We start from the raw sequence: 21,601 nt of genomic DNA, 5'->3' as shown, positions 1-21,601 counted from the left end.
GAACTCAAGAACCGTGAGATCATGACCTGAACCAGAGTTGGATGCTCAACCAGCTGAGCCTCCCAGACACCACCCCCCACCCCGCTTTTTTTTTTTTTAGAAAGATTGTAGGGGAAGGGAAGGACAGAGGGCACAGGGAGAGAGAATCTTAAGCAGGCTCCTTGCCCAGTGCAGAGCCCCACATGGGGCTTGATCTTACAACCCTGGAATAATCATGACCTGAGCAGAAATCAAGAGTCAAACACTCAACTGACTGAGCCACCCAGGTGCTCAGGTCTCAGCTGTTTAGAATCATACAGATTTGGAGTTGGAAGTGGCCCTGGTGGATTTTTAGTTCTCATTCTTCTTTACACGTGAGGAAACTAAGGCCACAGAGCTTATTTGCTAGAGTTCTCCCATCACTGGCTGCATAGCTGGCTTTAGAATCTTGTTCCCTTTTCTTTCTAATATAATCTATTTCTTTGTTCTTTAGTTTCTTTTTAAGTTTTGATTTAAATTGCAGTTAGTTAACATGCAGTGTTCGTTTCAGGTGTACAAATAGTGGTACTAATAAGATTTCTTAAGACTCGTTTTCAAAATTTGGTATTTATTCAGTAATGTAAGAAAAGATCCATCTATCCAGAAAAAAATCATTGTCTAAGTTTTTCAGTTAGCAAAGCTTTTACTCTCCTTTTGCTCTTTTTTGTTTTGTTTCATATGTTTCAAGTGAAAGTGTCTCTTCAGTCCTTTTATTATTTTTTTCTTCAGTCCTTTTTTTTTAGTTTATTTATTTTGAGAAAGAGTCTCAGAGAGAATGAGTGAGGGAGGGGCAGAGAGAGGGAGAGACAGAATTGCAGTCTGGCTCTACATCACCAGTGCATAGCCATGTGGGGCTCAAACCCACAAACCATGAGTTCGTGACCTGAGCTGAGATCAAGAGTCAGACTTTTAACCACTGAGCCACCCAGGTGCCCCTCTTCAGTCCTTTTATTCATTTATTTATTTACTTATTTTATTATTTTAAAGAAAAAAATTTTAATGTTTATTTTTGAGAGAGAGAGAGAGACAGACAGAGTGCAAGCAGGGGAGGGCAGAGAGAGAAGGAGACACAGAATCTGAAGCAGGCTCCAGGCTCTGAGCTGTCAGCACAGCTCAGAGCCCGACGCGGGGCTCGAACTCACAAACTGTGAGATTATGACTTGAGCCGAAGTCAGGTGCTTAAGCGACTGAACCACCCAGGCACCCCTCTTCAGTCCTTTTTTTTTTTTTTTTTTTTTTTTTTAATAATTTAACTTATTTTTTATTTTTTAAAATTTACATCCATGTTAGTATATAGTGAAGCAATGATTTCAGGAGTAGATTCCTTAAGGCTCCTTACCCATTTAGGCCATCACCCCTCCCACAACCCTTCCAGCAACCCTCAGTTTGTTCTCCATATTTATGAATCTCTTTTGTCCCCCTCCCTGTTTTTGTATTATTTCTGTTTCCCTCTTCAGTCCTTTCAAATGAAGTTCCTCTGTAGTGTTTCTACCGGTCATTCTTTTCCTTTCTTCTGTGACTATCCTGTTCCGATCCTTATCCTACATGGCAAGTAGGTTTCACTTTGTATGCCAATTCTGATTGATTAGAATGTTATGTAGAGCATTCTGAGATTTCATTTAGTCTTGGGGAAGAAATGTGGATAGAGAAGGAGGTGAGGTGAGTCTTTATATCATGGGCGCCAGAGGGTAGGTACTCACTGTAGCTTAGCAAGCATCCCAGTTGGTCTCTCCATGTCCAGACACTTCATCCATACTCCACGGCCCTAAGACTCTTCCCCAAACATTTTCATTATGTTCCATTTCTGAGAAACTTTTACCGGCTCTCATTATTAGCTGAATCAAATCCAGACTATTTGGCCTGATAGCCAGGTCCCTTTACAGATTGTGTACACTGTATTTATTCTCCAGGTAAAGCAGATTATGCCAATGTAGTCCTCTTCATCCTCTTAAACATAGTCTTTAATGGCTCAGCCCAGATCTTCTCTTGTAGTGTCTCACTGTATGTACCTTGGGAAAATGTGGTTCCTCCTGTGCTGAGGTAGCTTTTTTGGCAGGTGTCATTCCTGTGGTTTTGAACACACAGGGCCTTGTATTTAAGTGTAGCAACTCCTCCCGTCACAAACTTTCTCCTTAGAATGGACTCAGATAGGAGCAAAGCTACTTCCTAGAACAAAAGTGAGGTGTTTTGGGGTTTTTTTCCTGGTTTATGTTCATTTCATAGTCCACCATCCCTGTTATTTGTCAATTTTCTGTGTTTACTGTGTTTAAACTTAGTCTATTATTCCTAAAGCTGTCATTTTCATTCAACAAGTGCAGCAGCAGTGAGTATTGACAGTGCCGGTCGGAAGAACACATTTAACTATGGTAGAAATGAGAGATTGGGGCACTGGCTGCCCTAGTCAGAAGAGCATGTGACTCTTGACTTCAGGGCGGTGAGTTCAAGCCCCACAATTGGGTGAGAGATTTCTTAAAATTGAAAAAGATGAGAGATGAAAAAAAAGAGTATTAGGAAAATGATGGGTTGGGACAGGATGGGTTATTCTGAAGGAGAGAGAACAAAAAGTACCACGTCTAGTCAGTAATAATCCACCAAAGATAAAGAGAATTAATAGATGAAATGGAAAAACCTGGAAGTTCGCAGCTAATGGTGCTAATTTGGGAGAAGGCTAACATAGTGACGGTGCTACTGCTGGAACCCCAGTCAAGACTTGCAGATAGTGTCCCCGACACACAGTCCTTGCATGTAGGGTCTGGGCTGCCTCCCATGGTATCGGAGAAGTCTCTTCAGAGAAAGTTATCTTTTGGGAAATGACGCCTAGTGGAATGTTCATATGTGGTCCTCCTGTCCAGACACATGGATGATACACAAGAAACTTAAAAAAAATTTGTTGTTCAGTGCACTGTGATTTAGTTCAGATTGCTAGACAGGATTTAGTTAATCCTTATTGTGGTAGATTTAGTTAATCCTTGTTGTGGTAGATTATATTTTTAATTAGATATATTAAAATATGATTTACATAAAGTTCCCCCTTTTTAGTGTATAGCTCTTGAGTTTTGACAAACTTAAAGTCTTGGAGCCACCACCATAATTATACTATCACTCCATAAAGTTTCCTTGTGCCTTTTATCAGTCGTTCCCCTTCCTCTAACCCTGGCAATTACTGATCTTTTTCCTGTCATCATAGTTTTATCTTTTCTAGAATGTCATACAGATGGATCCATACAGAATACAAGCGTTTTGTGATTGGCTTCTCTCACATACCATAATGCTTTGAGATTCTTTTGTGTTACTGCGGTAATAGTACTTTCTTCCCCATAGTGTGTGTGTGTGTGTGTGTGTGTGTGTGTGTGTGTGTGTGTGTGTTTTATTTTATATTTGAGAGAGACAGAGCATGAGCAGGGGAGGGGCAGAGAGGGAGATACAGAATCCTAAGCAGGCTCCAGACTTGGAGTGGTCAGCACAGAGCCCGACGCAGGTCTCCAACTCTCAAACTGCGAGATCATGACCTGAGCAGAAGTCAGATGCTCAACCCACTGAGCCACCCAGGCGCTCCTCTTTCCCAGAGTTTTGTTCATCAGGTGTTGGACAAGTTGCAGTTTTTGGCTATTATGAATAAAGCTGCTATGAATATTTGTGTACAGATTTTGTGTGGTCATAGTGATTTCATTTTTCGTGGTTAAATACATAGAAATGGGATTGCTGAGTTGTAGGACAATTTAGTTTTAAAAGTAATTGGCAAACTGTTTGTTAAAATGCCTGTCCTATTTTTCCCCTCAGCCGTGTATGGGATTTTTATTAATTGCTCTAATTCTTGGCAATACTTGGTATGTTAATCTTTAATTTTAGCCATTCTGGTGGCTGTGTATTGGTATTTCATTGTGGTTTGAACTTACATTTCCTTGATACCTAATGATATTGAACTTCTTTTCCTGTGCTTGTTCGCCATTTATATATCCTCTTGGGTGAAAAGGAACTATTTGTGATCGATCTCACTTGTTTGGAAGTAAAAATTTCTGTATTTGCATTGCCTTCTAGGTTTATTTTAGAGCATCTTGAGGACAGAGACAAGTCCCTAGTATAACTTAACAAGCATAGTAAGTGATAAATTGTGTATTGACTGTATGAGCCTTGGTTTCATTGTTAAGCAGATGAGTTTGCTGTCAAGGAAACGTTGTCACTTTATAAAGGAACATGACATTTGTTTTATAGGCATACCAAAGTTAAACTGTTCTTTTGAGTATTTCCTGTTTGTCAGGTTCTGGGGATACAGTAGAGAACAAGCCAGATGAAGTCTCTTCCTTCCTGGAGTAGGGGAGACAAGGCAGAAAGTTCAAACTGCTCCCTCATAATATGTTTGAGTTGCTGATGCTTGCTTCTATCTTATAAAATATTGGAAAGCAGTCTTTTAGATAAGGAGAAGAAAACATACTGGTTTCATCAGAAGATAGGCCCTCTTTGGGTACCTGGGCGCTTAAGCGTCTGACTTAGACTCAGGTCATGATCTTGCAGTTCGGGAGTTCAAGCCCCGAATCAGCCTCTGTGCTGACAGCTTGGATCCTGGAACCTGGTTAGGATTCCTGTGTCTCCCTCTCTCTCCGCCCTTCCCTGATTCGCGCTCTCTCTTTCTCTCTCTCTCAAAAAATAAACATTAAAAAAAATTGAAAGAAGATAGGCCCTCTTATGAGTGTGTAGTTGTTTTTTTAGTAATCTAGTTTGTTTATTTTATTTTGGAGAGAGTGTGAACTGGGGAGAGGGGCAGAGGTTGAGAGAGCATCTTATGCAGGCTCCACACTCAGTGCAGAGCCCAACGTGGGGCTCCATTCCACAGTCCTGGGATCATGACCTGAGTGGAAATCGGGTTGGATGCTCAACCCACTGAGCCACCCAGGTTCCCCAGTATTTTTTTTTTTTTTAATTAAGTAAGCTCTACACCCAACGTAGGGCTTGAACTCAAAACCCTGAGATCAAGAGTTGCAGGCTTAACCAACTGAGCCAGCTAGGTGCCCTGAGTAGTCTAGTATGTTGCTGTTTACTCCTTGTAATGCTTTAGGGGTAGCCACTGGCTAGCCACAGAAATCAGTAGGTTTGAGAATCCTTGTTGTCTAAGCTTGTGAAAGCTGATTAGGGTCATAAAGGAAAGAGGAGGAAAAGTTACTAGTGGAACTCACCTTGAGCTTCCTTTTCTGCTAGGGCATATTCATTTAGTATAAGTATAAATAAGTAAAGTATATGTATTTTTTTCTTATTTGATTATCACTCAGTCCTGTTAGGTAATCTGTTGCCCTGTCACATTTTACCTGTGTGGAAACTGAGGCCCAGAGAAGCTAAGTAAGTCCGTGTTTAAATTTACTCAGCTAAAAGGGAACAGCGATGGAATGACTTAATATTGTTGTAATTAGGATCTCTGAAAAGGTATGCAAGTGAGAACAGAAGAAAACTGGTAATGGATTTAAGGAATGTTAAAATTAGTTTCTTACTTTGATTTACCAGGAATTTGAGTCATTAGCTTGCAGTTCAGAGGCTCCTTAGGATGAACAATGGGGAAGAAAGTGAGAATTTGCATTTGTGACAGAATTTATTCAGTCTGTAAATGTTATAGGAAGTCTGCATATTTTTAACCCAGTCTAAAAGGTCAGAGAAGAAATAAGAGCTTCTGTTTATAAAACCTTTTTTCCTATATAAAATACATTAAGAGAAAACTAGCATTTCTGAGCCAAGTGGTGAGTAGTAGCCATTTTTCTGAAAAAAGTTTAGGTATCTGTGATGTGGAAACAGTTTATGGCGAACTTTCTATTTATAAGATGATAGTTCCCATTTATTCTGTACCTATTAGATTTCAGACACTGTGCCTAATGCATTGTGTGTTTATGTATATATATATATATATATATTTATGTATATATATATATATATATCCTTTATTTGTTTTTTACTTTTTTTTTTTTTTTTTTTTGCTTTAGAGAGAGTGCGAGAGAACGCGTGAGTGGGGGGAGGGGGCAAAAGGAGACAGTGAGAGAATCCTAAGCAGGCTCCACTCTCAGTGCAGAGCCCATCATGGGGCTCGATCCCACGACCTTGGGATCATGACCTGAGCTGAAATCAAGAGTCAGATGCTTAACCGACTGAGCCACCCAGCCGCCCCAAAGCTTTAACTTTTAGTAACTGTGCTCCCCTGCTTCTAGTATAGCTCTATGACAACTGATAAAAATCAATGAAAACCATTTGGTTATAATTGTTAGCCATAAAATGGCTTCAGTTATCCAGACTTAGCCCTGGCAGTTCTCTTTATTTATAAATGAGTCTGGATCCAAAATCTGTGATTTTTTTTTTTTTTCTTCAAAGTTTGGAAATAATGTTATAAATGGTGGTTAGTATTCTGCACCTGCCTATTTTATCAGATTGTCGATTGTAACCCATAATTAATTTGAACTAAGTAGTATTGTACTATATCATGGGTTGAGAAGGTGTTTGTGGCTTGATCTAAGAACCCAAACACCACTTAACGTTTCTATATGAAAATAAGAGTGTAGAACCCAGTTCTCCACTCTCTTGGTCTTGTTAGAGGCTGCATAGCCCTGGGGCTATAGGACATACTGAATAAGACTTCAGCACACATTAATCTTTCGGAAAGGACTAATAGTTGAGGAAATGGTTGCTGTCCTCTTTGACTTTAGGGAAATTGAAATTCTTGGTTCAGTTATTTGCATGGGCCAGTCATGTTAGACGATCATAACATTTTATTTTTAATTACTGCAACACATTACTTTTTGCCCACCAGTTTAATCTAGCCTACCTTTTGCTGTTAGACTTAAACTCTTCTTTGGTTGTTCAAAAATCACCCTGCTCCCAAGCCCAAGGTCCTCTTCACCTTCAAGGCTTTCCATGATCTATCCTAGGGGTTAGCAAACTTTTTCTTTAAAGAGCCAGATAATCAAAGCTTTGCATGCCATATACAGTCTTTTTGGCATATACATGCACACACACACACATACACACACACACACACACACATACACACACACATACACAGGTCCTTTAAAAATGTAAAAATCATTCTTAGCTCTGGGCCATTTAAAAACAGGACATTTGCCGGGCAGCTTATAAAGCCTCATTTTATCTTTTTGATCCTGTTTTCCATAAGCTCTTCAAAGCATGGTCCATTTAAATCAGTATGGTCTCCTCATCGCCTCTGCAGGTACCAAGCTCAGCCTTCATTTCCTGCCTGCTCTTCCATCATTTTTCTGCTTTTCCACACCCTCATACTTCTCTTTGTCATCCTTACTTAGATCCTCTAAGATCTAGCCCAGGTCTTCCATTGAAACATATTCTCACTTATTTTTCTTTTTATTAATTCCTGTAGAACTTAGTTTGTCCCATATGTTAGTTTTCTTGAGAACTTATTCCATGTTTTTCTGTAGTTAACTGCAAGAATAAAGATTGACATTTTCCCTCAAACTATTTTATGGAGAATGCCTGAAATTACTATTTTCTTTACACAAACCAGTATTCCTTCTGTTTGGCATCCTATTCCCTTCCCACAAATTTGAATTTTAGAATTGGAAGCTTGTGTTTCAGATCATCATGACTCATCCTCTTTGTTTCACACAAGAGCAGAAACTTTAAATGACATGTCCAAAGTCATACAACAATTTGTTTAGCACACCGCCTCCTTACTTTGTGACATAAGGCAGGGTATTTTATTTGTGGTTGAGTTTCTTCCTCTGTGAAATGGGGATGATGGGAATTAAATGAATTATGTATGTAAAATGCTTAAATCAATGCCTGGCATATAGTAAGTGTTTGTAACTTTTAACTGTTATAGCATGTTTGGAAATCAGTAGAAACTGCATGAGCAAGGTAAGGTTGCAGAGTGCTTGTTGGTAGGTTTGGGGTAGTGCTGGATGAGTGGATGCTCTTCAGCATTTTGTTGAGCTTGTGTATGTATACTGTTCATTAATTCAGTGTAAGTTTGAAGCTGTGAGACTAGAACAGTTAAAAGATGAACAAGGAGCACCTGCGTGGCTCAGAATGTTAAGTGTCCAACCCTTGGTTTCTGCTCAGGTCATGATCTCGTGGTTCGTTGGATCAAGCCCTGCTTCAGGCTCTGTGTTGACAATGCGGAACCTGCTTGGGATTCTCTCTGTTCCTCCCTCCTGTGTGTGTGTGTGTGTGTGTGTGTGTGTCTCAAAATAAACATTAAAAAAATTAAAAAGATAAACAATTGTTGAATCAGTGTTACGTTTCTGAAACTAACACTGTTAACTAGCTGGAATTAAAATAAAAAACTTAAGATGAATGAAACCTCTCTGCTTCCAGGTTATTCGGTAGAGTAGGAAAGGCAGGCATGCAGAGTGTAAACTGGTAGCACTGAGAAGGGAGGGAATGACTGCCTTGGGTGGGTGGTGAAGAAAAAAACCTTGAAAAAGACCCAGGGTGTTGAGATGGATCTTGAGGAATGGCGAGTAGTTTTCAGTGAGGCCATGGAAGAGAAGAGGAAGTTCTAGGATAGGAAGTTTGTGCTAAAGCAGAAGATGCTATAAACATGGTGTGTGTAGAAAGATATGATTTACAGTGTGGTGGAAGAAATGGAGGGGTGGTACTTGCTGAAAGCAGAGGGACAGATTTGGAAGCCCTTGTAGTTAGAGAAGAAGTGAAGTGAGTTTGAAATAAATACAAATGAGGGGCGCCTGGGTGGCTCAGTCGGTTAAGTGTCCAACTCCAGCTCAGGTCATGGTCTCGCGGTTCATGGGTTCAAGCCCCGTGTCGGACTCTGTGCTGACGGCTCAGAACCTGGAGTCTGCTTCGGATTCTGTATCTCCCTCTCTCACTGTCGTCGTCCCCCCCCCCCCCCCCCCCCCCGCTCACCCTGTTTCTCTCTGTCTCTGAAATGCGAATAAATGTTAAAAAAAATTTTTTAAATACAAATGAGAAATTTTTTAATAGAGAGTTTTAACATATATGAAAATAGAACATAGCTGTCCTACATAGCTGTCACTTAGCTTTAGCGGTTATCAGTAAATGGCTTACCTTTTTTCACCCGTAGTTCCCTTTTCCTCATTATCACTTGTTGTCTTGGAAAGGGGATTAAAATTGTTTTGAGGCCCTGGGAAAGATTAATGACCAATGGCTAAAACATTGGGACAGAGACTTCATTGAGTTCACTACATGGAAACACTTCTGGTGCAATGGAGGGGATGAATGCTTTGGAAGGTTCATAGGACCAGTGTCTGAAGAAGCTCAAGGAGAGGATTGCAACTGGTGGCTACTCTCCACATGGCTATTTAAATTTATTTATTTATTTATTTATTTATTTATTTATTTATTTATTTATTTAAAATTAGAATTAAAAAGAAATGTTTTTTTTTTAATGTTTGTATTTATTTTTGAGACAGAGAGAGACAGAGTGTGAGCAGGGGACGGGCAGGGATAGAGGGAGACACAGAATCTGAAGCTGGCTCCTGGCCCTGAGCTGTCAGCACAGAGCCCGATGCGGGGCTCGAACTCACAGACCGGGAGATCATGACCTGAGCTGAAGTCGGACACTTAACTGACTGAGCCGCCCAGGCTATTTAAATTTAAATTTAAGTTAATTAAAATAAAAATTCAGTCCTCAGTCACACTAGCCATATTTCACGTGCTCAGCCGTCACGTGTACTTAATGGCTACCATATTAGGCAGCACAGATATAGAATTTTTTTTTTTTTTTATCATTATAGAAAGTTTTGTTGAACAGCACTGGACTTGAGTCCTAAAATTCCTTTTTATCTGAGTCTCTTGGTGGGTGTAGCTCGTATCTCAATGTGCCTGGCTTTATGTTATGGCCATGTCCCTTATCCCTTCCTCTTAAGTAAAACTTTATATGAAGAGGATTTTTTTTACAAGTTTAATTTGTGTTGTAATATAAGAAAAATAATTGTGTTAGCTAACAATGATCAAGCATTTATTTAATATGCCAGGCATTGTTCTTAAGCCAGGCTGTCCTTATGAATATCACTGAATTTTTTATAGCCTTATGTGAAGATGCTGTTTTTTTTTTCTTTTCTTGTTTTTAAAGGTACTGACTTTAGGGGCGCCTGGGTGGCTCAGTTGGTTAACGTCCGACCTCAGGTCATGATCTCAAGGTCTGTGAGATCTAGCCCCGTGTCGGGCTCTGTGCTGTCAGTTCAGAGCCTGGAGCCTGCTTCAGATTGTGTGTCTCCCTCTCTCTCTGCCCCTCCCCTGCTCATGCTCTGTCTCTGTCAAAAAATGAATAAACGTTAAAAAAAAAAAATATTTAAAGGTACTAACTTTATCACCATTTTATAACGTTGAAATTGAGACACAATGAGCTGAAGTTACGAGGTTAAGGTCACAGAGCTAGGAAGTGATAGGGTCAGAGTAGGGTCTTGGGTTATTTATTTGTATATATTTTGACCAGCAGGTTGTAGAGAAATTAAATTAGTTCTTATGGGGATGGTAGTTGTTTTGAAACAGTGGTTCTAGATGATTATATGACTGGATTAATCTGGCAGTTGTGTGAATTTAGAGTTGCTGGTCCACCTTAGTTTGCTAAAAAGAAAAAAAACCCTAGCTTTAGTGTTTGGGTTTGTCGTGGCCTACCCCCTACTGCCGCCTTGACTCATTTTTTCAGTGTGGATATCATTATTCAGTAAGTATTAGTTAATAGAGTTTCCCTTTCTAGTAAAAAAAACTGAAATGGTTAGAAGAAAATGACTCACCTAAGTGAGTTAACTGTAAGAGCTGGAATTACATTTCTAGTTTTTAGTTGTCCTTTCTCCTGACAACTGTAGTTTTTTTGTACTATATAAACAAATCGAATTAGTTGGTATTTGTCATAATTCACATAAATTGTACTGTATACTTAATATACTTAATTTATTCAACAATTTATAATATTTACTGTATGCCAGCCTCTGTTAAGCCCTGGGCACACAGTGGTGAAGGAGACAGAAGTGTTTGCCCCCATGGAGTTTATATTCTGGGAGTGGGAAGTGGACAGAAACAGAAAGTAAGTTGGTTGAACACATAATAGAATTTCAGATATTAAGTGCTATCATTCATTAAATATTAACTAAAGTATGAAAACGGTGATATAATAATGGTTGGGGAGCGACTTTTGATAATATGGTCAGGACAGGCTTTTCTGAGGATGGAACATTTAAATCGAAATCTAAATAATAAGCAGTTGGCTGTGTCAGTATCTGAGAAGAGTATTATTACACCTTTACTGGAAAGGGGTTAGCAGGTATGTCTTTCTTACTGTGCCAAAGAATATTAGTTACATCCAAACAACTAGTCAGGTTCTAGAAATCTGTATCAATGAAATACTTGGATTGTATAAGTTATCCAGGCCTGTTGAAAGTTATAGAAACTAGTAAATGACATCTATAGATACAGTGTTGAAGAATAGTAATGAAAGCAAGAATGATGAAAAATGAAGAAATAAAAAGTTGTATAATTACGTTGTGGAGGGCACTACCAATAGAAATTGCATATTCCTCCCCCACCCTCAGGATTTTGAAACAATAAGGGAAGAAATTTTATTCTAGCTAGATTATTTAATGTGTTTCAATTATCAGGAGTGTTCTTGGGTTGTTTGTATATATATTTTGCTTATTCAAGTGGTGAATGAGACAGATAAAATATACATATGAAAATAGCACATTTTAAACTTTGTCCTAGATATAACCTCTAATGTGTAAGTTGCCTGAAGGCAAGGCTCTGTTCATCTGGCTCATTCAACAGATATTTGTTAAATATAAAGTTAAAAAAACTACAATTTTTGAGTGCTTCCTCTGTGCTAGAGTGTTTATTTTACACCTTTAATGAAGTTTAATTGACATAAAATGAGTCCCACATTGTAAAATGTACAATGTAATAAGTTTTGACCAAATGAGAGTGTGTCTGTGTGTGTGTACATTTTTCATATTCTCTTACTTGATCCTCCACAACCCTGTGACTTGACTTATTTCCGTTTTACAGATAAGAAAACTGGGGACCAAAGTGATTAAGTAACCTTCCTGGGGTCACTGTAAGTGGCTGACCTGGGATTTGAAACCGAGTTGTCTGAAAAGTAGAGTAGACCTTTGGGTTTTGGTATGCCCTCTGTTTTTAAGCACTGCACTCTGAAGTCCTAGTGCTTTTGGTTTCCTGGGTTGGGAATATCTGTGATCTCCTCTCTAATTTATCCATAGTTTCTTCATATTTGTGTGTGTGTGTGTGTGTGTGTGTGTTTTGCTATTGGTGATGTCCTTTTGCAACAAAAATTTTTTTGATCCCTCCCCCCCGCCTTAAATAAGCTCTAGGCCCAATGTGGGGCTTGAAAACAAAACCCTCAGATCGAGTCACCTGCCCTGCTGACTAGTCAGGCACCCCAAATTTCTGATTTTGATCAAGTCCCATTTATTTTTTCGTCTGTTGATTGTGCCTTTAGTGTCATATCTAAGAATCCATTGCCAAATCCAAGGTCTTGAAGATTTACCCCAATTTTTTTTCTTGCAAGAGTTTTAGAGTTTTAGCCTTTACATTTAGGTATTTGATCCATTTTGAATTCTTATATATGTTGTAAGGTAGGAGTTCAGCCGCATTCTTTTACATGTGGATATCCATTTGTCTCAGCTCTATTTGTTGAAAAGACTATTCTTTTCTCAGTAAGTTGTCTTGGTTCTCTTTTCAAAAATCATTTGACTATAAATGTAAGAGTGTATTTTTGGACTGTTGCTATTTCATTGTTCTTTTATCCTTATGTTAGGAGCATACTATCTTGATTACTATAGGTTCTCATTTTGAATTCCTGATATATCATTTCTTCTGTAAATATTTCAATGTCTATATTTCTCTAAGAGAATGAAAGTTTTAAAAACATCACACTTGGGGGCAAGGCACCTGGCTGGCTCAGTCAGTAGAGCTTGTGACTTTTTTTAAAAATTTTTTTCGATGTTACTTTTTTGAGAGAGAGAGAAGGGGAGGGGCAGAGAGAGAGGGAGACACACAATCTGAAGCAGGCTCCAGGCTTCCAGCTGTCAGCACAGAGCCCATTGTGGGGCTTGAACTCAAGAGCCGCGATCATGACCTGAGCCGAAGTCGGACACTTAACCGCGACTGAGCCACGCAGGCACCCCTTAATTCTTTAGTATTAGGTGATGTCTAGTCATTTAAAATTTTCCCAATTGTGTGTCTCTTAAAAAATAATCTGCTTTACTGAAGTATAGTGTACATACAGTAAAATTCACCAATTTTATGTGCAATGTAATGAATTTTTAGCCTCAGATTAATTTTGTTACAATTTACATATAGTAAAATTTAACCTTTTTTAGGTATGTTTTAGGAGTTTCTTTTTGGCTCTGCCTTTAGTTTGGGGAGTGGCAAGTTTAAGGTATAGTTTACATGCAGTAAACTCATCCTATTCAGTGTAAAGTTCTTTGAGTTTTGGCAAATGTATAGTCACATAATCACTACCACAATTCAGATACCACCCTATAAAGTTCCCTCTGTACTTTTATAATAAACATCCTTTCTTCTCCCTTAGCCCCTGGCAGTCACTGATTTGATTTCTGTATAGATTTGCCTTTCCAGAATGTCATATAAATGGGATTATGGATTATTTTTGTGTCTAGCTTCTTTAATTTATCACAGTGCTTTTGAAATTCATCCATGCTGTGTGTAGCATGTGTCAGTAATTTGTAATTTTATTACTGAGTAGTATTCCACTATTCAGGATGTACTACTGCGGTTTATTCATTTATCAGGTAATAGACATTTGGGCTGTTTTCACTTTTTGGCTATTTTGAAGAAACCAGCTCTGAACATTCACATTCATTACTTTTTTTTTTGTTTTTTTTGTTATTTAATTAGGTTCTTTGTAAGAAATTTAGAACACCAATTTGTGAGGGTAAACTCCATTCGTGAGAGCAAACACAGAGCGGAGGTAGCCCTGAAGCTGAGGAACGGCTTTGATTTTTGGCAGAATTTGCGAGTCCACAGCTTTCTGATCAACCTTGCGCTGCTCTGTAATCTCATATTTCTCTTTCTCCGTGTCGAAGATCTCACCTTCCTGGTGTCTGGGCTTACGCAGCTTCTTCTTCTTGAAGTAAGCATCAGTGAGGTGTTTGGGGATTTTCACATTGCTGATATCAGTTTTGGTGGAGGTGGCAATGACAAATTTCTGGTGTGTTCTACGCAGAGGAACTCGATTAAGGGACAGAGGTCCAGTCACAAGTAGCAAGCCACTGCTCAGTTGCTTCAGGAAAACCACTCTCTTGCCTCTGTGGCGCCCAGTGAGGATGATCAAAATGGTCCCAGGAGTGATGCTAGCTCGCAGTTTCCTCACATGCTGACTAAAAGGTTTTTTGCCGTGGCTCAACAGCTTCCGAGGCACATCTTCAGTAGGGTAATACCTAGGCATTTTGCGAAGTTTAACCACTCGGGTACCACCATTCTTGTCACCACCAACTGGTTTTGTGACGGTAGCAAGAACCTTCTCCTTCTTTTTCTTTTCAATCCTGGATTTAGCTGCTGAATACTTCCTCTTGTACATGGCCTTTCTCGAATACATAGCCGATCGGGAATACCTGCCAATTCCTCTGACTAGGACAGGGTTTCGGCTGCAGTGGGGCTTCCCCTTCTTTGGCGTTTTAGCCTTGAGGTTACCCTTCTTAACCTTGCCACCAGCACCAGCCTTCTTGGCTTCAGGTTTCTTCTCCTTAGCATCCGGCTTCTCAGCTTTTTCGCCCGCCATCTTGCAAGATGGGAAAGAGCTCACATTCATTACTTTTGAATACGTACCTGGGAGTGGGGTTGTATAAGTCTGTTTGACTTTATAAGAAAATGCCAAACTGTTTTCCAAAATGGCTGTGCCATTTTCCATTCCCACCAGTGGTGTGTGAGAGTTTCAGCTGCTTGGCATCCTTGCTAGTGGTTGGTATTATCAGTCTTTAATTTTATTAGCTAAGTCTACTTGCTTAAATGACTGTGTAAGTCTTTTGCCTGCTTATTGAGCTATTTATCTTCTTATTAATAAGTTCTTTGAGTTCTTTGTAATTCTGGGTATAAGGTTATTATCAGACATAACATTTTGCAAATGTTACCTTGTCTGTGGGTTGACTTAATTTTCTTCTTCTTTTCTTTTTTTTTTTTTTTAAATTTTTAATGTTTGTTTATCTTTGAGAGAGACAGAGTACAAGTGGAGGAGAGGTAGAGAGAGAGAGGGACACAAAATCCAAAGCAGGCTCCAGGCTCTGAGCTGTCAGCACAGAGCCCGATGCGGGGCTTGAACTCACAAACTGTGAGATCATGACCTGAGCTGAAGTCTGACGCTTACCCGACTGAGCCACCCAGGCGCCCCGACTTAATTTTCTTAACAGTCTTTCAAAGGACAGAATACTTGAAAATTGGATGAAATCTAATTTGTCAATTTTTTGCTTTTATGGTTTGCATTTTTTCTGTTCGAAAATTTTTGTCTAACCAAAGGTCATAGAGATTTTCTCCCATATTTTCTGTTAAAAGTTATACTTAACGCTTTTGTGATTAGGTCATTGATACATTTTGAGTTAGCCTTGACAAGCTTTTGTTTCTAGTAGCTTTTTGGTAGATTCTCTTAGGATTTTCTGCCTAAATGATCATACTATCTTTATTATTAAAGACAGTTTTCCTTTTTTCTGTCTAGTCTTGCCTTGATATTGCCTAAGCTAGAACTTCCAGTTCTAGTGTCTCTTCATTTTATTTATTTATTATTTTTTGTGATGTTTATTTATTTTTGAGAGAGAGAGAGCTTTTGAGCAAGTGAGCGCTAGTGGGGGAGGGGCAGAGAGGGAGAGAGACTGAGGATCCAGAGCAGGCTCTGCGCTGACAGCAGAGAGCCCAGTGCAGAACTTGAACTCATGACCCATGAGATCATGACCTGAGCCAAAGTCGGACACTTAACTGACGGAATCACCCAGGCGCCCCCATTTTATTTTTTTATAATTCTAATCAAGATTCTCGTGAGATTCACAAGTTGATATGTCATCCATTTTAATCTACCTTCTGCCTCTTATTTTATGCTAGGTGCTTTTGATTCAGTGATCAGTACAAAGTCCCTAACTTTGTGGAACTTGCTTATTGTCATCAGAGGCACATTAGTAAAATACCTTGATTTTTCAAAAGGTGGATCAACATCAATTCCATTGTAAAGCTTAAAGATAATTAAATGAGAATAAGAACACTTTGACATTTCTCGGTTATGTGTACATTAAACTTCCATGAAGAAAGTATTTAATAAACTGTGAAGAAATTTGTTTTAAATATTTATTTATTTTGAGAGAGCACGAGGGAGAGAGAGCTCTGCACCACCATGGAGCCCAACTTGGGGGCTGGATCCCATGAACCATGAGGTCAGGACCTGAACCGAAATCAAGAGTTGGATGCTCAACCGACTGAACCATCTAGATGCTCCAAGAAATTTGTTTTAGAAATAATGGCTCATGTAAAACAGCAGTAGACTTTATTTTTAAAATTGTAGTTGTTGACATTGCAGCCACATTTTTTTTTCAGCGCAGAGGTTGGCAAATCTTTCTTGAAATGACTCGGATAGTAAGTGTTTTAGACATTATGGGCCATATAACTTCTCTGTTGCATATTCTTGGCTTTTCTTCTTCCTTCCCCTCCCTCCCTTCCTCCCTTCCTCCCTTCCTCCCTCCCTCCCTCCCTCCCTCCCTCCCTCCCTCCCTCCCTCTCTCCCTCTCTCCCTCTCTCCCTCTCTCCTTAAAAACCATACTTAACTCAGAATCTCAACAAAAACAGGTTGTGGGCTGTAGTTTGCTGACCATTGATTTACGTAATGATTACTTTGAAATCTTTCTCCATCTTTTTCTTTCTACTTTGGGCGCATTTATTCATTAGATATTTATTAAGTGTATATCATATGTGAGCTATGGTTCCTTTTTGCTGATTTTGGTAAGCGGTACAAAGACGTGTAAGATACTATGTGCCAATCTTTGTTGTTTAGGTTTTATTTCATCCAGGAGCTTTTGGCCAAGGGCATGAATGAATGGGCGTTGAAACCCAGGAGTTTCAGTCTAGAGAGTACTGTGTGTATTTGATTGGGATGTCATATTCCAAGGAAGGTTTCTTGAAAGATGACATTTGAGTTTCAAGGCTGTGTAGGATTGAATTTTTCTATGACAAGACATTAAAGACATTTTGGACGGTAAAGTAGAAGTTAATAAATCATGTAGAGTTCCTAATTTAAAAAAGTGTATAATTTTAGATATATAGAAAAGCTGCAATGATATTACAAATAATTCTATACCCTTCACCTTCATTCTTTATGTAATATTTACTTTTTAATTTTTTCTCTGTTAAATTAAGATACACATATATAATTTGTTATAAAATTAAAATTATTTTATTAAACGTATGGGAGACATGGTGCTCCTTAGCCCTAAATAATTCAGAGTACATTTCCTAATAACAAGGACATTCTCTTTCAAAACCACAGTACATTTGTCAAAATGAGAAAATTAATGTTGTGTCAGACTGTTATCTATAGACCTTATTCAGATTTCACTCGTTCTGATGTTCTCTACAGCAAAGCAGAATACTCTTTTGATGGCCCAGGAACCAATCTGGGATTATATGTTACATTCAGTTGTCATGTCTTTTTGGTTTCCTTTAATCTAAACTAGTTCCTTAATCTTTGTCTTTTATGACTTGATGCTTTTGAAGAATTCAGGTTATTTTGTAGAATGTCCTTTAACTGGGGTTCCTCTCTTTCCTCATGATTTAGATTCTGATTGTGCCTTCTTAGCAAGAATACCACAGATTTGCCATGTTCTTATTGCATGATTTGGGGCAGGTACATGATGTGCCTATTTGTCCCATTGCTGGTACACTGTTAACTTGGATGACTTGGCAAGGAACGGATAGGTTTTTCTTTTTTCTGATTTCTTTAATTTTTTAAGTAACCTCTACCCCCATTGTGGGGCTTAAACTCAACGACTAAGAGTTGTGATCAAGAGTCGCATGCTCTACTGACTAAGCCAGCCTCGCGCTCTAGATCTGCTAGACTTCTTTCCTAGAAAATTATTTTTCACTTTGTCATTAATCAGTATCTTGTGGAGAGTTGCTTTATAACTATATAAATATCCTGTTTCTGTTTTACTAGATTTAGCATCCATTGGTGATTTTTGTGTGAAACAGTTTATTAAATGGCTACCAAATTGTAACCTTTTAATAACGTCATTCCTTCTACCTTCATTAGTTGGAATTCACTTGTCGGGTTGACAGGATGACAAGGAGATGGGGCTTGAGGTGAAGGAGCAGAGAGCTCAGTATTAGGATGGCACAGATAATTTCTGTGAGGACTTCATCTTCATAACCTAGGAGTTATGTGAAAGGGCACAGAGTCCAGATGAATGTCTCTTTCTTCTTCATGATGGACTGACCCTTTTATCATAAAATGTCCCTCTTGGGCACCTGGGTGGCTCAGTCGGTTAAGCGGCCAACTTTGGCTCAAGTCACGATCCCGTGGCTTGTGGGTTTGGGCCCCGCTTCTGGCTCTGTGCTGACAGCTCAGAACATGAAGCCGGCTTCGGATTTTGTGTGTGTGTGTCTCTCTCTGCCCCTTCCACACTCCCACTCTGTCTCTCTCAAAAATAAACACTAAAAAATTTTTTTAAATGTCCCTCTTTCTAGTAACACTTCTGTTTCGTTAGATACTTGTACAGCCACTGCAGCTTTCTTGTATGTGCTGTTCTTACGATATTTCCTTTTCCATCCTTTTCCTTTCAGTCTCTTTGTATCTTTAAATCTAAAATTCCTCTCTTATAGACTGTGTATGGTTGGATCTTGTTTTTTTATTCACTTAAGCCTGTGTCTGCAGTGATTCTGTCAGTCTCCTATGGTAGCCTCTGACTACAAACTCCACTGTTTTTGAGGGCACCCTTTGGCATGAACTTCTCTACATGCTGTTGCAAATGAATTTCCGCTGGGAAGAGAATCTGAGCTTATCTCTCTCTTTTTTTTTAAATGTTTGTTTATTTTTGAGAGAAGGAGAGAGAGAGAGAGAGAGAGAGAGAGAGAGAGAGAATGGGGGAGGGGCAGAGGGAGAGGGAGACACAGAATCAGAAGCAGGCTCCAGGTTCTGAGCTGTCAGCACAGAGCCCCACGTGGGGCTCCAACTCATGAACCATGAGATCATGACCTGAGCAGAAGTCAGATGCTTAACCCACTGGGGTGTGGCCCTCCCCCCTTTTTAATTGTGGTAAAATGTACATCGCATAAAAGTTAACCTTTGTAACCATTTTTAAATGTGTAGTTCAGGGGACCGAAGTACCTTCACTTTGTTGTGCTCCCGCCTCCTCTATTAAGTTCCAAAATAATATCCCAGAAGGAATCCCTTTACCCACTAAGCATTTGCTCCCTATCCCAGCCATCCTTAACTCCTGGTATTCACCAGTCTACTTTTTGTGTCTATGAATTTGACTACACTATATACCTCCTATAAGTAGAGTCATACAATAGTTGTCCTTTTGTGTATGTGGCTTCTTTTCACTTAGCATGTGTTCATCCTTGTTGTATGTGTCAGAACTTCATTTGTTTTTAAGGCTGAAAAATATTCTATTGTATGGATATACCACCTTGTGTTTATCATTTGTCAGTGGACATTTGGGTTTTTCCACCTTTTGGCTATTGTAAATAATGCTACTCTGAACATTGATGTACAAATATCTGTTCAGATCCATGCTTTCAGTTATTTTGGGTATGGATTCGGGAGTGGTATTGCTGGATCATAGGATAATTCTGTTTAATATTTTTTAAATTTTTAATGTTTATTTTTGAGAGAGCATGAGCAGGGAAGGTGCAGATAGAGAGAGAGAGAGAGAGGGAGAGATTTTTTGAAGCAGGCTCCAGGCTCTGAGCTATCAGCATAGAGCCTGATGTGGGGCTTGAACTCATGAGTGGTGAGATCATGACCTGAGCTGAAGTTGGACGCTTAACTGACTGAGCCACCCAGGCGCCCCAATTCTGTTTAAATTTTGGGGGACTGCCATACTATCTTCCACAGCAGCTATAACATTTTACATTCCCACAGGTAGTACACATGGGTTCCAGTTTCTCCACATTTTTCCAACACTTGTGATTTTCTGTCTTTTTTATAATAGCTTTCATAGTGGGGGTGAAGTGGTAGCTCATTGGGATTTTGATTTGCACCTTTCCTGATGACTAGTGATGTTGAACATCTTTTCATGTGCTTATTGGCTAACTGTATAGCTTCTTTGGAGAAATGTCTATTCAAGTCTTTTGTCCATTTTTGAATTGGGTTGTATGTTTTTTTGTTGTTGTTTAATGAATTGTAGTTGTTTATTCTGGAATTATCAGATACATGAAATGTACATATCTTACTCTGAAAAGTGGTGTCTTTACTCTGATAACTGATAATCCTTTGCATAAGAGCTTTTAATTTTGATGAAATAATTTTTGGTATTTTTTTTAATGTTTATGCATTTTGGTGTCACAGTTAAATCATTGCCAAGTTTAAAGTCACGAAGACTTTTCTCCTGTGTTTTCTCCTAAGAATTTCATAGTGGTAGCTCTTAAATTTACATCTTTGACCCATTTTGGGTTAATTTTTGTGTATGATTTAAGTTGTAAAGTTTCACCATATATGTGAGGGTTTATTTCTGGGCTCTCTATTCTATTTCATTGGATTTTATGTTTGTCCTTATGCCAGCACCACACTATTCTGATTACTGTAGCTTTATAGTAAGTGTTGAAATTGAGAAGCTACACTTTGCTTTTGATTTATGTGTCTTTAAATTTATAATCATTTTCCCTCCCTCTACACTGTTTTTTTCTTCTCATGCCATTTATTTGTTGCATAACCCATCTTTTGTTAGGTCAAATTTACCACATTCTGGGGCGCTTGGGTAGCTCAGTGGGTTAAGCACCTGACTCTTGATTTTGGCTCAGGTCATGATCTCAAGGTTGGTGAGTTCGAGCCCCAGGTACAGAGCCTGCTTGGGATTCTTTCTCTCCCTCTCTCTCTGCCCCTCCCCTGCTTGCACTCGCAGGCTCTCTCTGTTTCTCTCTCAAATAAATAAACCTAAAAAAAAATGCCACATTCTGGGTTTAACGGATTTGTAACCTCATGGTATCAGTTAATATATTCTTCTACACCCTGTTTCCCGTAAACTAGTAGGTCTTGATTAAATCCAGGCTCCAATTGCATCATATCAGAAGGTACTTTTTTTTTTTAACCTAAAGAGATTGTGAAAAACATGCAGAATGATAAAAATGAAGCCCTGCACACCTGTCACCTCGTCTCAACAGTTATTAACTCAAGCCAGTCTTATTTACAACCCCAGCTATTTCCTCCTTCCTGTATTAGTTTGAAGCAATATAAACTACTGTTACTCTTTAAAATTTCTTTATATTAACTTGGCATTTTGAATCACATATTAACTTGATATTCAATAACTATTGAAAGCATATAATCCTGGATATGATTGTTTTGTGAAATATTCATCTAGTCATAGGTATGTTTAGGACTAGAATATGATCTTGGCTTTTTTGAAATTTAGTTTCTGTAACTATATGAAAC

The 21,601-nt window shown here is 38.9% G+C and overlaps 2 protein-coding genes across 14 annotated transcripts in view; one reads left to right on the top strand and one right to left on the bottom strand.

Annotated features, from left to right (window-relative positions):
* Nucleotides 1-21,601, top strand: part of ATXN2 (ataxin 2) — a 146,269-nt gene that overhangs the window by 10,868 nt on the left and 113,800 nt on the right. The gene's annotated exons all lie outside the window — the stretch shown is intronic.
* Nucleotides 13,844-14,771, bottom strand: LOC109277649 (60S ribosomal protein L6-like). Its single transcript, XM_053902030.1, has one exon. It carries the CDS (start codon nt 14,756-14,758, stop codon nt 13,892-13,894), a length of 867 nt encoding a protein of 288 aa, XP_053758005.1. The 5' UTR covers nt 14,759-14,771; the 3' UTR covers nt 13,844-13,891.

The sequence above is a fragment of the Panthera pardus genome, unplaced genomic scaffold (genome assembly GCF_024362965.1).
Source record: "Panthera pardus isolate Hobbes unplaced genomic scaffold, ASM2436296v1 HiC_scaffold_15, whole genome shotgun sequence".
Taxonomy (NCBI): domain Eukaryota; kingdom Metazoa; phylum Chordata; class Mammalia; order Carnivora; family Felidae; genus Panthera; species Panthera pardus.
The sequence above is the reverse complement of the archived record's forward strand: the minus strand, read 5'-3'. Positions and strand labels throughout refer to the sequence as shown.

Excerpts from the sequence above, each read along its gene's own strand:
- LOC109277649 (XM_053902030.1), bottom strand. The coding sequence starts at position 14,758 with ATGGCGGGCGAAAAAGCTGAGAAGCCGGATGCTAAGGAGAAGAAACCT.